The sequence below is a fragment of the Nerophis ophidion genome, linkage group LG26 (genome assembly GCF_033978795.1).
Source record: "Nerophis ophidion isolate RoL-2023_Sa linkage group LG26, RoL_Noph_v1.0, whole genome shotgun sequence".
In the NCBI taxonomy this organism is placed as follows: Eukaryota; Metazoa; Chordata; class Actinopteri; order Syngnathiformes; family Syngnathidae; genus Nerophis; species Nerophis ophidion.
The window spans coordinates 10,488,766-10,503,623 of NC_084636.1; the positions used below are offsets into that span (position 1 = coordinate 10,488,766).

The 14,858-nt window shown below is 37.9% G+C and overlaps 1 protein-coding gene across 1 annotated transcript in view; it reads right to left on the bottom strand.

Annotated features, from left to right (window-relative positions):
• prkaa2 (protein kinase, AMP-activated, alpha 2 catalytic subunit) overlaps positions 1 to 14,858 on the bottom strand; it is a 57,721-nt gene that overhangs the window by 19,591 nt on the left and 23,272 nt on the right. Inside the window, exon 4 of the mRNA XM_061887919.1 lies at positions 5,090 to 5,234. Coding sequence (XP_061743903.1) covers positions 5,090 to 5,234 — 145 coding nt within the window. The remainder of the gene's footprint in view (positions 1 to 5,089; positions 5,235 to 14,858) is intronic.

The window sequence follows — 14,858 nt, forward strand, 5'->3', positions numbered from 1 at the left end:
AATATGATTCAGTTGAAGAAACTGTTCAAACTCCAAGTGTTTACAAAGTACAAAAAAGAATAATCCTGATAAACATACTGAATCTTTCTTGAAATAATTAGATAATCCCATTCATCTCCCAGGTGAACCATAAATTACTTAACTATTTATTTAAGAGAACTTAAATAATTGGGAATATGTTCATATGTATTTAATAATTGTTTACTGTGGAGGGAGATGTGGCCAGCGCTGCCTGCAGGAGCAAAGGTCAGCGCCTCTGTCGATGGTGCTAGGTACAGAGCACCATCAAACGGGGACATGGCAGTGCTGACGGCGAGACACAGCTGGCAGGTGATTAGATTTCACAGGTGCTACGTGTTAATCTAATCATCTGTTGTCTTTAACAGTAAGGCCGGGAGCAGGAGGGGAGAGAGGATACGGACGTGACTGAAAAGTCACGTTCTGCTGGAGAAAGAGTTGTACACAAATCTATGCACACTAAAAACTTTACAGTGTCTACAGTGGAACTGCTAGGAGGCAACTTCCACATTTACTTACTTATTTTATATCATTGTATTTATTTACTTATTTATTTATTCACTGTTGTGTTCCAAATAGAAGACAAAACTGTGATGATACGAAAAAAGGTACCATTAAATAGCTCTGCTTCTTTCTTCTCCTTTTCAGACATGTTGTAACAAAACATGTCGAAATATGTAATGTATTACCTTGTAATTGCATTGTGTGTATTTTAGAAATAAACTGAAAGAAACCAACAGACCGACCAAACGTATGAAATACATGTACTTAATTGAACAATATTTCAGTCTAAAATGTCATATTTGCCAATATAAGTAAGTGTCAAATAATTATAGCTGCATTTCCCCTGGGTGGAGGGGGAGTGGGGGGATGCCCACATATGCGGTCCTCTCCAAGGTTTCTCATAGTCATCATTGTCACTGTCACCGACGTCCCACTGAGGTGAGTTTTTCCTTGCCCTCATGTAGGCTCAACCGAGGATGTCGTTGTGGTTTGTGCAGCCCTTTGAGACACTTGTGATTTAGGGCTATATAAATAAACATTGATTGATTGATTGATTGATTGATATAATTTCATATTTCATACCAACAACCATCAGACTGTATAATGCATACGTTACTTCTTGACTGCAGTTAAATGTAGAATATATGTAGACTATATTTATATTATATATTATATTTATATATATATTACATCATTTATTATTATTATTGTCTATTGTGAGCGAACTGTGGTGCTGAATTTCCCCCAGGGATCAATAATGTACTTTCTGTTTTATTCTATTCTATTCTATTATTGACGAGGAGTATTGGAAAGTATCCGGTAACAAACGTGTCCACATCATTGAACTTCTTGCGTCATGCCCTTAATTTAATTAATTAATTTGACCACAAGGTGTTGGTAAAACACAAATTAACACTAGACTTCAAAAGTATAAATTTGCTATAGGTTAGTGTTTTCATACAAACCATTGTTAATAATAGTTTAATAATTTCACTTGATTAAACCTTTACAAAAATTCCACAAGTATGTAGTTTTATATGTCTCAATGAGCTCTGACTAATTTCACTTGATCAAACCTACTAGGGCTGCACGTTTAATTGAAATCCAATCAACATTGAGGAATTAATTAGTGCGACAAATAACCGCAAGAGGCTGAGATTAGCTTTTTCCTCTGCCGTCTCAGGCATTTTTATTTTTATTTTTTCAGGCATTTGAGTGACAGACATCCATCCATCCATTTTCTACCGCTTATTCCCTTTGGGGTCGCGGGGGTCGCTGGTGCCTATCTCGGCTACAATCGGGCGGAAGGCGGGGTACACCCTGGACAAGTCTGACAGACATGTTCTCAGAGTTGTTCCATTTGTTTTTCTTTCACTTCAAACAGGAAGAAAGACGTCTTTCTTTGTGCTCTCAACATATATTTAACAATGGAATTAACTGACCAGTAACCCCTCTTTTCAGTCATTAACTATCTTTGTTAATGACTGAGTACACAGAGTACACAGTACACTCGCGACCCGCCAGTGGGGAGTGCCGCAAAGTAACACAAATTTGTAGGAAAAAAAGTACGATTACAAAGCCAAAATGTCCCAAATAAAATGGGCAATATGAGCCCATCAACACGGACGAAGGAGCGAAAATACCGCGATCATGTGATGGCAATAAAAAACAAAAACAAAAAAAAAAGACAACGGCCGTCCACATTTAACAATCTGGGAAAAAATGCACTTTAAGATGTTCAATATTTATTTAGGTAAATGTTCACTTAGTCTATCTTATTTATTTTTTATTTATTTAAAATAACAGTTGTTTACATTTCAATTACAGTACAATGGTAAACAATGATACAGTAATGATACATTTTTAAAAAATGATCATTTTAAATGGTTACTTTTAGGGCTGCGAATCTTTGGGTGTCCCACGATTCGATTCAATATCGATTCTTGGGTCGCGATTTTTTCGATTCAACGCGATTCTCGATTCAAAAACGATATTTTGCTGATTCAAAACGAGTCTGTATTCATTCAATACATAGGATTTCAGCAGGATCTACCCCAGTCTGCTGACACGCTAGCAGAGTAGATTTAAAAAAAAAAAAGCTTTTATAGTTGTTGAGGACAATGTTTTATCAACTGATTGCAATAACATAAATTTGTTTTAACTATTAAACGAACCAAAAATACGACTTATTTTATCTTTGTGAAAACATTGGACACAGTGTGTTGTCAAGCTTATGAGAAGCCACTGTGACACTATTGTTCTTTTTTTTTTTTTTATAAATGTCTAATGATAATGTCAATGAGGGATTTTTAATTACTGCTATGCTGAAATCATAACTAAAATTGATACTGTTGTTGATAATATTCATTTTTGTTTGACTACTTTTGGTTTGTTCTGTGTCGTGTTTGTGTCTCCTCTCAATTGCTCTGTTTATTGGAGTTCTGAGTGTTGCTGGGTCAGGTTTGGTTTTGGAATTGGATTGCATTGTTATGTTATTGCTGTGTATTGTTTTGTCGGATTGATAAAAAAAAATATATATATATTATTAATATTATTATATTTTTTTAAATCGATTTTAAAAATGAGAATCGATTCAGAATCGCACAACGTGAAAATCGCGATTCATATTCGAATCGATTTTTTCCCACACCCCAAGTTACTTGTATTATTATATATTATGATTACATTAAATTATAAGTAAACAATGGTCATGTCCTTTCATTGGTGGTGCTGTTATTCTTCATAATTTAGCGCATATTTATGTTGCCAACGCACCTTGTTTGTTTACATTCTTGTTACTAAGCGTGTCTGCTTCTGTTTATCGATTTGTGTCCCCACCTGCCACTGCCACTAATCACTCTCCTATATTCATCCAGTGCACCTACTTGTGACAGTTACGTTTTTTCATTGCTCTACTTAAGACTGTCTGGTCATTTGCCGTTGTCGACCATTTGACTTCCAGTTAGCTTAACGCTCAAACAAGCATTCTGACCGGCAAGATGCTTCCTGCCGTCCTTTGCATCTTGGGAGAAACAACAGTCGCAACAATGCGGCCGCCACGTGACAGAATTTGCACTTTAAAGGGAAACATTATCACAATTTCAAAAGGGTTAAAAACAATAAAAATCAGTTCCCAGTGGCTTGTTTTATTTTTCGATTTTTTTTTCAAAATTTTACACCTCCCGGTATATCCCTAAAAAAAGCTTTAAAGTTCTTGATTTTTGTAATTTGCGATGCGACTGTCCATTTCCCTGTGACGTCATACAGTGCTGCCAATACAAACAACATGGCGGTTACCACAGCAAGATATAGCGACATTAGCTCGGATTCAGACTTGGATTTCAGCGGCTTAAGCGATTCAACAGATTACGCATGTATTGAAACAGATGGTCGGAGTATGGAGGCAGATAGCGAAAACGAAATTGAAGAAGAAATTGAAGCTATTGAGCGAATAGCTATTGACGCTATTCGGCCGTAGCATGTTGTGTACCTAATGAAGTGGCCCATAGCATGGCTGCCTTATTAGCATCGCTAGTAAAATGTGCGGACCAAACGTTCAGGATTTTCGCATCTTGTGACACTGGAGCAACTTAAATCCGTCGATTGGTAAGTGTTTGTTTCGCCTTAAATGTGGGTATCTAGTTTCAAATGTACATACAGCTAGCGTAAATAGCATGTTAGCATCAATTAGCATTGCATGTTAGCATCGATTAGCTGGCAGTCAAGCCGTGACCAAATATGTCTGATTAGCACATAAGTCAACAACATCAACAAAACTCACCTTTTGTGATTTTGTTGACTTAATCGTTGCAAATGCATCTGCAGGTTATCCATACATCTCTGTGCCATGTCTGCCTTAGCATCGCCGGTAAAATGTGCAGACACTCTGGCAAATTCAATGGTGGTCTGGCGGAAGATTTCTTGCCAGTGGTGCAACTTGAATCCCTCCCTGTTAGTGTTGTTACACCCTCTGACAACACACCGACGAGGCATGATGTCTCCAAGGTTCCAAAAAATAGTTGAAAAAATGGAAAATAACAGAGCTGAGACCCGGTGTTTGCAATGTGAAAATGAAAATGGCGGCTGTATTACCTCGGTGACGTCACGTTCTGACGTCAACGCTAAAAGACCGATAAACAGAAAGGCGTTTAATTTGCCAAAATTCACCCATTTAGAGTTCGGAAATCGGTTAAAAAAAATGCATGGGCTTTTTTCTGCAACATCAAGGTATATATTGACGCTTGCATAGGTTTGGTGATAATGTTCCCCTTTAAGTATGTGCGCATTAATAAAAAATTGTATAAATACAATGTTTCCGCTGTCTGTTCTATTGCAGCGGCCCTGCAAAAACTATTACTGCGTATATAAAGTTGTCGGTACTTCCTGCAGTCCAGAGTAAATATTTATTACTTACACTCATAAAAACAATTAATTGATTTAAGTTTTTAAATCGAATTAATCAATTTAATTGATGAATTGTTGCAGCCCTATATGACTTTAAGATACTCAGTGAATCATCCATCAATAACCAATGTAGGGTTTGGCGTTTTTAGGAAGAAAATCTTACCGAAGTCTGCAATCTTGGCATTCTTGCTGGCATCCAGCAGGACATTTTCAGGTTTGAGGTCCCTGTGGACCACCATGTGACGGTGACAGTAATCCACAGCTGAGATGATTTGCTGGAAAAGGCGGCGGGCTTCGGTGTCCTCCACCTGAAGATGAGACAAGAGCAGGAACAAAGAAAGTGGAAATGTTATAACCTCTCGTTTAAGAATATCATGTTTGGGCTTTGGTCATGCAACTGTTTACATTCAAACTGCATTGTTAGAGGGGAAATGCAGTTTATTGGGGGAATTGTGTCTATAATTCACAATCCTTATGTGATACAAGAACAAATATCTTTTTTTATTTTTGTATTTTTTTTTCAAAGCATTCTAAACAGGGGCTTCACGTTGACAGAGGGGTTAGTGCGTCTGCCTCACAATACGAAGGTCCTGAGTAGTCCTGGGTTCAATCCCGGGCTCGGGATCTTTCTGTGTGGAGTTTGCATGTTCTCCCCGTGACTGCGTGGGTTCCCTCCGGGTACTCCGGCTTCCTCCCACTTCCAAAGACATGCACCTGGGGATAGGTTGATTGGCAACACTAAATTGGCCCTAGTGTGTGAATGTGAGTGTGAATGTTGTCTGTCTATCCGTGTTGGCCCTGCGATGAGGTGGCGACTTGTCTAGGGTGTAAACGGCCTTCTGCCCGGTTGTAGCCGGGATAGGCACCAGCGCCCCCCGCGACCCCAAAGGGAATAAGCGGTAGAAAATGGATGGAGCGATGGCATTCTGAACAGTCAAATTAATGCCACGGCATTTTTATTACCGGCAGACCTTTAAAATAAGTTTAGGTTTTTTTTAAAACAAATTAAATATATTGTAGCGCTCAGAAGAAATCACAAAGTCAGACGCTTTTTTTAAACTTTCGCCTTGTGAGTCCGCGCTTCTCCAGACACACAACAACACTTCCTCATTCTCCGCCAATCACCTTTCAGGCAAGGACGGTGTATTTGCCAAACACGGAAAAAACAAACATCGAATCCAAACCACACGAAGATAAAATATTAAAGGCCTACTAAAACCCACTACTACTGACCACGCAGTCTGATAGTTTATACATCAATGATGAAATATTAACATTGCAACACATGCCAATACGGCTGGTTCAGTTTATTAAATTGCAATTTTAGATTTCGCGCAAAAGTATCATGCTAAAACGTCGCGGTATGATGACGTCACACATTGTAGAGGACATCTTGTTCCAGCACCGTGCCCAGCTATAAGTCGTCTGTTTTCATCGCATAATTCCACAGTGTTCCTGAATCTTTTGCAATTTGTTCAATGAATAATGGAGACGTCAAAGAAGAAAGCTGTAGGTGGCCGCCTTTGGCAACACAAACACAGCCCGTGTTTCATTGTTTACATTCCCGAAAGATGACGGCTTTACTATGGAACAGAGCGGTCAAGTGAACACGGTTGGATTGGACCACACACACACACAAAGTACAGTGTATTATGCAGCGATCTTTTTGAAAGATCGTGTTTCGAAGAGGGTCCCTTGCGAAGGGCAGAGATGGGGATCGCCCCCACCCGTCGACTGGTGCTGAAGAAAGGTGCGGGGCCGACCTTCAGGCTGTACAGGTACGACCATATAATCTCACTAAAACACTGGTAACACAATAAGAAGATAAAGGGATTTTCCAGAATTATCATAGTAAATTTGTCTGAATCGCTCCCACTGTATAGTTTTTTTTTGTTTTGTAGTCCTTCATTCTCACTTTCCTCATCCACGAATCTTTCATTCTCGATCAAATTAATGGGGAAATCGTCGCTTTCTCGGTCCGAATCGCTCTCGCTGCTGGTGGCCATGATTGTAAACAATGTTCAGACGTAAGGAGCTCTACAACTAGTGATGTCACGCGTACATCATGTGCTACTTCCGGTACAGGCAAGGCTTTTTTATTAGCGACCAAAAGTTGCGAACTTTATCGTGGACGTTCTCTACTAAATCCTTTCAGCAAAAATATGACAATATCGCGAAATGATCAAGTATGACATAGAATGGAGCTGCTATCCCCGTTTAAATAAGATAATCTCATTTCAGTAGGCCTTTAACTGGCTGTTACAGTATGAACTGATATATAATGCCTACTATTTGCACACTATTAAAAAGTGATGTACCGAAAACTTGACCACGAAAAGTGAAAAACACGCTACCGAAACCAGAAGTAAACAAAAGACACGCCATTGTGACTTTCTCGAGCGTTGTCAGCATGTCTGCAACGTGGACGTCATTTTTCTATACAGTGCAGATACACCAGCGTGGACAGCCATCTACAAAATGTGCAAATATCAAGAGGACAGTGGCGGCTTTTAAGAAGAAAAACTTGAGCAACAGTGCCAAGCAAGTGTGACATCAAGCTCGTTTCAGCGAGCCTCTTTAGTAAACGACATCGAGGGACAGGAGTAGTCTCTAAATAAGACTACATTTTATAATAACACCAGAATTACATGGTACATTTGTTGCTAGTTGTCTTTAATTTTAAAAAATTCAATAAAATCTGGAAACACTTGAAATAATCTCAAAGTACAATGTACAAAAAGGCAATGATTGAAAACATGGCAAAACGTTTAATATATATATATATATATATATATATATATATATATATATATATATATATATATATATATATATATATATATATATATGTGTGTTAATACCGATTTGTTTTAAATTTATGTATACATAATTTAGCCTTTTTAAAGAAAATCACATCATAGCCAATTACCATATTTTTCGGAGTATAAGTCGCTCCGGAGTATAAGTCGCACCTGCCGAAAATGCATAATAAAGAAGGAAAAAAACATGTAAGACGCACTGGAGTATAAGTCACATTTTTTGGGGGAATGTATTTGGTAAAACCCAACACCAAGAATAGACATTTGAAAGGAAATTTAAAATAAATAAAGAATAGTGAACAGGCTGAATAAGTGTACGTTATATGAGGCATAAATAACCAACTGAGAAGGTGCCTGGTATGTTAACGTAACATATTATGGTGAGAGTCATTCAAATAACTATAACATATAAAACATGCTATACGTTTACCAAACAATCTGTCACTTCCAATCGCTAAATTTGATGAAATCTTCTTCCTCGGTGTTGCTTTTAAATAATATTATTTGATATTTTACGGTAATGTGTTAATAATTTCACACATAAGCAGAGGTGGGTAGAGTAGCCAGAAATTGTACTCAAGTAAGAGTACTGTTACTTGAGAGATTTATTACTCAAGTAAAAGTAAGGAGTAGTCACCCAAATATTTACTTGGTAAAAGTAAAAAGTATGTTGTGATTAACTACTCAAGTACTGAGTAACTGATGAGTAACATGTTTGTTTAATGATTACGGCAACAAATAATGCACAAAAACATAAAAATAGCAATGAGCAAATTCAGAGCCAGGAATATCTCTTAAAGAAGAACATTATCACAATTTCAGAAGGGTTAAAACCAATAAAAATCAGTTCCCAGTGGCTTATCTTATTTTTTCGAAGTTTTTTTCAAAATTTTACCCATCCCGGAATATCCCTAAAAAAAGCTTTAAAGTGCCTGATTTTCGCTATCTGTGAAGCCACAGTCCATTTTCCTGTGACGTCATCCAGTGATGCCAATACGGATAGCACAGTAAGATATAGCAACATTAGCTCGGATTCAGCCCATGATTTCAGCGGCTTAACGGATGGTTGGAGAGTGGAGGCAGATAGCGAAAACAGAATTGAAGAAGAAACTGAAGTTATTGACCGAATAGCTATTGACGCTATTCGGCCATGTCTGCCTTAGCATCGCCGGTAAAATGTGCAGACCAACGATCGGAAGTTTCGCATCCTGTGACACTGGATCAACTTAAATCAGTCGATTGGTAAGTGTTTGCTTGGCATTAAATGTGGGTGGAGGGAAACGCCGGATGTAAAAATAGTTTCAAATGTACATATAGCTAGCCTAAATAGCATGTTAGCATCGATTAGCTGGCAGTCATGCCGTGACCAAATATGTCTGATTAGCACATAAGTCAATAACATCAACAAAACTCACCTTTGTGATTTCGTTGACTTAATCGTTGGAAATGCATCTGCAAGTTATCCATACATCTCTGTGCCATGTCTGCCTTAGCACCACCGGTAAAATGTGCAGACACTCCTCCACATTCAACGGGGGTCTGGCGGCAGATTTCTTTGACTATTGTTGGAAATGCATCTGCTTTGAGAGTCGCAGGATATCCACACGATCTTGCCATCTCTGTAGTAGCATAGCTTTCGTCGGTAAAATGTGCGGAACAAACGACTGACCATTTTGTCGGTTTTCCCCACACTCATATTTTGAACACATTTAGTCCAATTTCTTGCCACTTTCGCATCTTTGGGCAAGTGGTGCAACTTGAATCCCTCCCTGTTAGTGTTGTTACACCCTCCGACAACACACCGACGATGCATGATGTCTCCAAGGTTCAAGAAAAAAGTCGAAAAAACGGAAAATAACGGAGCTGAGAGCCAGTGTTTGTAATGTGTTTGAGAAAATGGCGGCTTTATTACTTAGGTGACGTCACGTTCTGACGTCATCGCTCCGATAGCGATAAATAGAAAGGCGTTTAATTCGCCAAAATTCACCCATTCCGACTTCGAAAATCAGATAAAAAAATATATGGTCTTTTTTCTGCAACATCAAGGTATATATTGACGCTTACATAGGTCTGGTGATAATGTTCTCCTACTGAAACAATAATATATATTAAATAATAATACATTAAAATTAAAAAAAATAAGGCAAATTGAGCCACAATAACTTAACAGCACCATTGGCTCAGTAGGCATTGATTGATTGATTGAAACTTGTTTTAGTAGATTGCACAGTACAGTACATATTCCGTACAATTGACCACTAAATGGTAACACCCCAATAAATTTTTCAACGTTAATCAATTACTTAATAAATGACCAAGTCGAGGTGATCTACCTCATATATATATATATATATATATATATATATATATATATATATACATACATTTCTATATAGAGTATATAATTTATATTTATTTGTTTTGCCGTTTTTGTTCACGTTAAAGGTGTTTTAATGAATATACATGCATGTTTAACATATAGATTCCTATCTTTCATGAAGACAAGAATATAAGTTGGTGTATTACCTGATTCTGATGACTTGCATTGATTGGAATCAGACAGTAGTGCTGATAACATCCACGTTTTCAAATCCTTTCTGTCTAATACCAAATGAAAGTCGTTGGTTTTTGGCATCTTATTTGTCCAGCTTCCATATTCGTTTTTATACACTTTACAAGAAATACATCGGCGGCAAACTCCGTAGCTTGCTTGCTAGCTGGCTTTCGGAGACTCTTATTTTGTCAGCGCAGGCGCGGTGGAGCGGCACTTTTATTGTGAAGACAGGAACTGAGTGATCAGTCTTTAGGCTTTTGACGGGAAGTACAGTTAAAATAAAAAGTGTCTTTTTTCCTTTACACTTTTGATTGATTGATTGAAACTTTTATTAGTAGATTGCACAGTACAGTACATATTCCGTACAATTGACCACCAAATAGTAACACCCCAATAAGTTTTTTAACTTGTTTAAGTCGGGATCCACGTGTGACGGTCATGTGACCACCTGGCTCTGTTTGATTGGTCCAACGTCACCAATGACTGCATGTGATTGGTGAAACGCAGGCATGCGTATCCTCTTTGAAGGTCTGTCGTAAACCAAAACAAACATTAACAAATCGATAAAAATCAGTAGCGAGCTGAATGTAGATAAATGGAGCTGAGTAAAAGTAGCGTTTCTTCTCTATAAATATACTCAAGTAAAAGTAAAAGCATGTTGCATAAAAACTACTCTTTGAAGTACAATTTATCCCAAAAGTTACTCAAGTAGATGGAACGGAGTAAATGTAGCGCGTTACTACCCACCTCTGCACATGAGTCGCACCCCCGGCCAAACTATGAAAAAAATTGCGACTTATAGTCCGAAAAATACGGTATGATGATACCATGGTGACCACGCCCCCACTGCCACAGGTATCTTGGCAATTTAGGGGAAACCCTGGCGATCAAAAGTCTGCTTGCAATGGAGCCTTTGAAGCTTGCTCTATTTTGCTTATAAAGCGCTCTAAAAACACATCCATCAAGGTTTCATGTACACACTGTAATAATATATGTAATGTAGTAACAGGCACACTATTTTCTTGTGGTGTACAGCCCTATGTTCTTCAACTATGGCTGTTTTTAAAGGGCTTTATAAATAAAGTTGGTATGGTATGGTAAAATAATATTTATGTATTTTGATCACATTAATTTCATAGACGCATCACAACGTTTGCTAGTTTTTTTTCAACAACATTGTAACGATTGCTGGGCATTGTGATGCGGAGGCTTTCTTTCAAGGATGCAGTCGGGCGGTAAGAAATGTAAATTTATTCAATAAATAAAACAGACTATGAACAGAAAAACTGGTACTATGCAGAAAAGGCAAAACAAACAGAACTAGCATGGGAGCTAGAAACAACACAAAGCGCTAGCATGGGAGCTAGATAAATAAACAAACTTGCAAAACTATTACCGTGGGGGGTAGAGGAAAACTAATACATAGCGCGAAAGCTAGCAAGTAGAAACATGGAATCGTCACTGTTGCGAAACACAAACTTGGTGTAACAAAAACTAGGAAGCGAGAAAGAATGACAAAAGGAGGCAGGCTTAAATACTGGCAGTAATCAAGAGTAACAAGTGTGCGTCAACAGCGAGTAGCAGGTGGAACTAATATGAAACCACGGTAACCAGATAAATCAGGGACTAAGGAAGTCAAACAACAGAATGTGAAAATAAAAACAGAACAAAACTAGAATATGGTATGATCCGGGCAGCGGATCATAACAAACATCATTGATTTCTACTCGCTCTGCTGCACACTTCATGAGAGACAAAATATATAATAAAATATCACTTACTGTACAATGTCTGCTGCCATTAGGATACCTACTGATTGGATATTGATATATTCCCATTTAAATGAAGAATTAATTATAATCTTTATGAATAAAGATGGGTGGAACAGAGTGCAGACCAAGCGTATTTTCATGTCTTTCTCGCCATTTCTACATCTCAGTTGGATGCCAAAGTTGACCAACTTTTCAAATTATGTCTCCATCCTTCTACTATACGGGTGAGATGCATTATTTAATATCTACAGTAAACTTTCGAGCTCTAAGGCATGAAAGCAGCTCACCAGCCGCTGATGTCAATACCAGGGCAACAAGCTGTTAGCTCCCTCTGATCGCGGCGCCGCTACAAATTGTTTTTAACAGTATGACTAATACTTGGTTAAGATTCGAGTCACAAAATATAAATGGAATATTGTTGTCGCCTTCTGGATGTTTTTTGGAGGGATTTATGGGCAGAAAAAAACTCCCTCCCCCCTTACGATATTTTATCGAAAAAAAGTTTTCTAAAAATATGCATTGTCTGCCATTTTCAGGTTTTGTCGGGACTCATGATGATGTTTTGAGACATCTCCTACAACTACAGCACCAGTATTTTGCTGCTGACGCAAATCCGTTTTTAAGAATTTTTTGAACTTTTTAGCGAAAAAAAGTTTTCCAAAAATGTGCATTTTCTCCCATTTTCGAGATTTGTCGGGACTCCTGATGACTTTTTGAGACATCTCCTTCAACTACAGCACCAGTATTGTGCTGCTGAAGCAAATCCGTTTTTTGAATTTTAGCGAAAAAAAGTTTTACAAAAATATGCATTTTCTGCCATTTTCGGGTATTGTCTGCACTCCTGATGAGGTTTTGAGACATTTCCTACAACTACAGCACCAGTATTGTGCTGCTGAAGCAAGTCCGTTTTTTGAATGTTTGCGAAAGGGCCCCCCTTAGAACATTTTAGCGAAAAAAAGTTTTACAAAAATATGCATTTTCTGCCATTTTCGGGTTTTGTCGGCAGCCCTGATGAGGTTTTGAGACATTTCCTACAACTACAGCACCAGTAATGTGCTGCTGAAGCAAGTACTTTTTTGGAATTTTTGCGTAAGGGTCCCCCCTTATGACATTTTAGCGAAAAAAAGTTTTACAAAAAAATAAATTTTCTGCCCTTAAGACATTTTAGCAAACAAATGTTTTCAAAAATATGCATTTCCTGCCATTTTTGGGTATTTTCGGCACTCCTGATGAGGTTTTGAGACATTTCCTACAACTACAGCACCAGTATTGTGCTGCTGAAGCAAGTCCGTTTTTTTAATTTTTGGGAAAATGTCTCAAAACCTCAAATTTGTATTCCCCCCCTTACGATATTTTAGCGAAAAAAAGTTTTTCAAAACTATGCATTTTCTGGTATTTTCGGATTTTGTCAGCACTCCTGGTGAGGTTTTGAGACATTTCCTACAACTACAGCACTAGTATTGTGCGGCTGAAGCAAGTCCGTGTTTTTCTAATTTTTGCGCTTAGGGCCCCCTTACGACATTTTAGCGAAAAAATGTTTTCCAAAAATATTGATTTTCTGCGATTTTCGGGTTTTGTCGGCACTCCTGATGAGGTTTTGAGACATTTCCTACAACTACAGCACCAGTATTGTGCTGCTGAAGAAAGTCAGTTTTGGAATTTTTGCGTAATGGTTTCCCTTACGACATTTTAGCGAAAAAAAGTTTTCAAAAATATATATATTTTCAGCAATTTTCTGGTTTTGTCGGCACTCCTGGTGAGGTTTTGAGAAATTTCCTACAACTACAGCACCAGTATTGTGCTGCTGAAGCAAGTCCAATTTTTCGAATTTTTACGATATTTTAGCGGAAAAAAGTTTTTAAAAAATATGCATTTTCTGCCATTTTCGGGTTTTGGCGGCCCTCCTGATGAGGTTTTGAGACATTTCCTACAACAACAGCACCCGTAATAAGCTGCTGAAGTAGGAACATTTTTTTGGAGAATTTTTGCTAAAAAAAATTTCCCAAAAATATGCATTTTCTGCCATTTTTGTGTTTTGTCGGAACTCCTGGTGAGCTTTTGAGACATTTCCTACAACTACACGACAGTAATGTGCTGCTGAAGCAAGTCAGTTATTTGAATTTTTGCGAAAGGCCCCCACTTTATGTCATTTTAGTGAAAAAAATGTTTACAAAAATATGCATTTTCTGCCATTTTCGTGTTTTGTCGGCACTCCTGGTGAGGTTTTGAGACATTTCCTACAACTACAGCACCAGTATTGTGCTGCTGAAGCAAGTCCAATTTTTCGAATTTTTACGTTAAGTGTCCCCCCTTACGATATTTTAGCGGAAAAAAGTTTTTAAAAAATATGCATTTTCTGCCATTTTCGGGTTTTGGCTGCCCTCCTGATGAGGTTTTGAGACATTTCCTACAACAACAGCACCCGTAATAAGCTGCTGAAGTAGGTACTTTTTTTTTGAGAATTTTTGCTAAAAATTCTATTCCAAAAATATGCATTTTTTGCCATTTTCGGGTTTTGTCCGGACTCCTGATGAGGTTTTGAGACATTTCCTACAACTACCGCACCAGTATTGTGCTGCTGAAGCAAGTCCGGTTTTTTAGAATGTTTGCGTAATGTTCCCCCTTACGACATTTTAGCAAAAAAAAGTTCTTTAAAAATATGCATTTTCTGCCATTTTCGGGTTTTGTCAGCACTCCTGATGAGGTTTTGAGACATTTCCTACAACTAAAGCACCAGTAATGTGCTGCTGAAGCAAGTACTTTTTTTCGAAATTATGCCAAAATACG